Below are 3,805 nucleotides of genomic sequence, written 5' to 3' on the forward strand. Positions count from 1 at the left end.
CGCCATTGGGGAGCCCTGAATCCACCGTGGTTTCAGGGCCAGCGTATCTGCTTTCGAAGAGGACAGTGTTGAAATCTGCAGAAGATGGGGTTGAAAGCCCAGGAAAGGAGGCTGCTGTGTCACCTGGGAAACAGGCAGCTCAAGTTCTGGAGCAGAAAGCTAAAAGTACGTGTTGACCGTGTGGTGAAGAGCTACTTTAGGTCGTGTTTTGAAAGAAAGTCAGAGGATGACAACTTTCACATTGTAACTGGCTCCTTTTTCTGGCTTCTTTGCTGCTTCTTACGGCTTGTTGGTAAACAGTTTACTACTGAAAATACTGCTGAGAATCCGGGAAAAGGCAGTGTAGTTGTACTGGCCAAATATATTTAACTAGAAGGATTATGAGGCTGCTAACAGAACCTGTGGTGGCGTTTTCCTGAGGCAGAGCAAGACTGAATCAGTTCTCTCTTCCTTTTTTTCCAGCCAAATCGAAGGTGTGCCCAAAGCCTTTGGATGGGAAAACCACATCCCCAGCGAAAGAGACACTGAAACGTAAGGGAGCTGAGACTCATCCCTCTGCCGTGGCAGCTGTGAAACCACTGAGTGCTGCTGGTGGTGACATGAAGGAGCCTCCAGCTAAAAAAGCGGCTGTGGTAAGGACAGGGGGGAGGCAGTCGTGGGTCCCCAGTAAAATGAATGCCCAAGTTTTACTTTTCTCTTGGACAAAGGATGGAAAACTGCCGTGTTCTGCAGGTCTCTGTTTCCTTTGAGATCCAGAAGTGCTCTACAGGGTGGCTGTAGTACCTTGCTGCTTTTTATCAGGTGAATGGCAGCATTTCTGTGATAATCCTGCCATGGTTTTCCTGTGGCATGAAGGATTTTGTCCATTAATGCTGTGTTCCTAAGAAACACGAGTGAACTTGCAAGTGAATACGAAATTTTCTTGAGCACCCTGGTTCTGTGTTGTGGTTGAGGCTCAGAGGAGAAGCAGTGGAGGAGGAATCCCCGAAGTCTTTCACCTGTGTATCATAAAAACTGTCTTGCTCCTTCCTAGCCCGTTGTTCCTGCTCTGCCAGAGGACAACCTGGTCTCCGAACCTGGGAGAGAAAAACCCAAAGCCAGGTAACAAGCACAACTTGTTCTTTTTCTTGATCAGTGGGTCTTTCATGTGATGCATAAAGGTTTTTTTCACACGTGGAAAAGTTAAAGTTTTCAAATAACTCATGCCAGTATCCACCAAAGGAACAATTAGTCTGAACTAATTTTCTAGCAGCTGGCAGGGATGCTGATTTAGATTATTTTCTAAAAATGCTGCGCGTTGGTACGGCTGTTCAGTGGCCTCCTGGGTTTTCTGAGTGCCTGCAGAGGTTTTACAGACAAATCGGTGAAGGTGGCCGAGTGTCTCTGGCTACAGAAATGGCACCTTCTTTGCCAGAGCCCAGATGCTCTGTCTTGACGGGTAAATCCCCAGACTGACAAATGTACCTGTAAAAGCAGCCTCAGATTGATTGAATAAAAATGCCTGTGTGAGGTTGAGGTGTGGGAGGGATTAACTGCGCTTTTAAGGGCTGGTTTTTGGAAAATACTGTCTGGTTAGGGCATGTTGTGCACTGATCTGCTCTCTTTGTTGTCTCCCAAGTCCTGAACTGCACATCGGAAACCAGGGAGACTCAGCGCCGGAGTCTGAGGTCTCAAGCTCAGCTTCCCAAGTACCAATCAAGACCCGCCGGCTGAGCTCCACAGGGGCTGGGAAAGCACCCTTATCTGTGGAGGATGACTTTGAGAAGCTTATCTGGGAAATCTCAGGAGGCAAACTGGAAGCAGAAATCGACCTGGATCCAGGGAAGGATGAGGACGACCTCCTCTTGGAACTGTCGGAAATGATCGACAGCTGAAGTGCTTAGTCTTAAAGTTTAAAAAAAAAAAAATACAGAACTGTTATATGTTGTTGGATACCTGGAGGTGATTCTTTTTCTAACTGAGGCTTTGCAATGAGTCTTAAAGCACACTTGAACTGGTAGAAATTGGCAGTATCTGCACTCAGTTGTCCTAAATTTCCCTGCTGGTCAGAGTCAAGGTCCTGTGCATCCATTCTCTGTTGGTGGCCACATTGGACGTTCAGAGGACAAAGCACTTGTTTATTTTGGGACGGAGAGATGCCCATCTACAGACTGTGGTGGTTGTCAGCTGATCTACTGATTCAGTGATGCTCTGAAGGCTTAAACTTAAAGCTTCTTCCTTCCTCCCCCCTTGGCAAAACTCAACGTTCAGCGCGTTTCAAAGCTTTTCTGGTTTCTTTCAAAGTATTCTGGTTTCTTGGACAGTTGATACCGAAAGCCTGGAGTTACTGTGTCAACTCCAGAGTTATATCTATGTATGCCATTGTTTTGACTTTCATCTTTTGAGGTAATTTAATGGAAGTGTTGGGGTGGGGGGGGAGCAGAATAATTACTCTCATGTCTCGGACCAAACGTGCTGCCAAGGGTGGTGGTGGGGGTCAGTCCATCCAGCCTTACTTTGAATTATCAGGGATGATACCATATCGGCGTGAAAAGCAGCAGCTCTGCAGTACAGCTCGAACACCCCCCTGCTGTTTTGTTGTACTGTACCAAAGCCTGGGGGATTTTGATGCTTTTTGCTGATGTGAGTGGGGCTCTGGGGATGGGTGGTCAGGTTTCCTCTCTGGTCTGCAGTCAGTTGGTAAAAGAATTGGTTTAAGTGCCTCTTGGTTCCAGGAATCGCTGCCCTGAGCTGCTGGCTCATCTCCTCCTCCTCCTCCTGTTCAGCCACCGTTGGCTTTGTCCCACAGCCGCGTGGCACCGTCCTCAGCACCGACCCACGGGGCAGCGTGGGCATGGCCCAGCGATCCTGGAACCCAGAACTGCTGCAGGACCAGCCCTGCTGCCCTGGGGGTCCTGCCCTTGCACCCCTGCCCCACCAGGGAGACTTCAGCTCTGTGTGGATGTTGTGGAGATGCGACTGGAGGTTACTGGTCTGCCTCGGTGTCTGTGTGCAGTCTGGATTTGTGACCCTGCAGAGACAGCTGAGTCTGGGCTGTATCGTGTGCCCTGCCACCAGTGATCATTTTCCCTAGCAGATCTATTTTTAATTATTTTCTTAAACCTTTGAAGAACTCCCGTTCTGTGACTCGTGAAGCTGTGGGGGCCCTCAGGCATTTGCTGCTGGCAGAGGAGATTAAAAAAAAAAAAAAGGTTGTTTGAGTTGATTGTAAATACTTTGTCTTTGGAAGCAAACACTTGTGTGCTTTGATAATCCACTGTGATGTCTTAGTTCCCATAGAAAAGGTTTGAAACCAAAATTGAGAAAATTGCTGTTCTGGCTCTGCTGAAGGACTTTCTGCTGGCGTCGGTCGCTCACAAGAGGACATGAGCAGTTTTGGGAGGGAGGAAGAGTGTGCGAGCCTGGTGATGGAGGCTTCCTCTCCCTGCTTCCCTCCTCCTGCTCCGTCCTCTGTCCGTGGAGCCGGGGTTGGGTGTGCGCCATGGTTTCTGTAAATATTTTATTCTTCCATTTTATATTTGTATTCTATTTAAGGTATTGTATTAAATGTAGTCAGGCCTCCGCCGCCTTCACCGGTAGTTGGAGTCTTCCACAAGGCAGCAGTTAACTGTTTTTAAATAAACCTGGCATAGAAAAGGCGTCGTGAGTGCTCGGTCTGTGGGGCACAGCGGGGCCCGCCGCGGAGCAGTAGAGACGGCGGTCCTCCCGGCTTCCTAGAGCGGCCGGGTCCGCCAGTATCCCATAGGTCCTTGCGCGCTCCCACCGCAGTTAGCGACTTCCGGCGGCAGGAGCGTGTGGCGGGCAG

At 49.1% G+C, this 3,805-nt stretch overlaps 1 protein-coding gene across 1 annotated transcript in view; it reads left to right on the top strand.

Annotated features, from left to right (window-relative positions):
• LOC104536928 (zinc finger CCCH domain-containing protein 11A-like) overlaps positions 1–1,874 on the top strand; it is an 8,889-nt gene extending 7,015 nt beyond the window's left edge. The window contains 4 exon segments of the mRNA XM_010179673.1: positions 1–165; positions 463–632; positions 1,034–1,101; positions 1,619–1,874. The exon segment at positions 1–165 is cut by the window's left edge and continues 17 nt beyond it. Of these exon segments, the coding sequence (XP_010177975.1) occupies positions 1–165; positions 463–632; positions 1,034–1,101; positions 1,619–1,874 (659 nt within the window).
• Positions 1,875–3,805: the final 1,931 nt, after the last annotated feature.

This window comes from Mesitornis unicolor, unplaced genomic scaffold (genome assembly GCF_000695765.1).
Source record: "Mesitornis unicolor isolate BGI_N332 unplaced genomic scaffold, ASM69576v1 scaffold31692, whole genome shotgun sequence".
In the NCBI taxonomy this organism is placed as follows: domain Eukaryota; kingdom Metazoa; phylum Chordata; class Aves; order Mesitornithiformes; family Mesitornithidae; genus Mesitornis; species Mesitornis unicolor.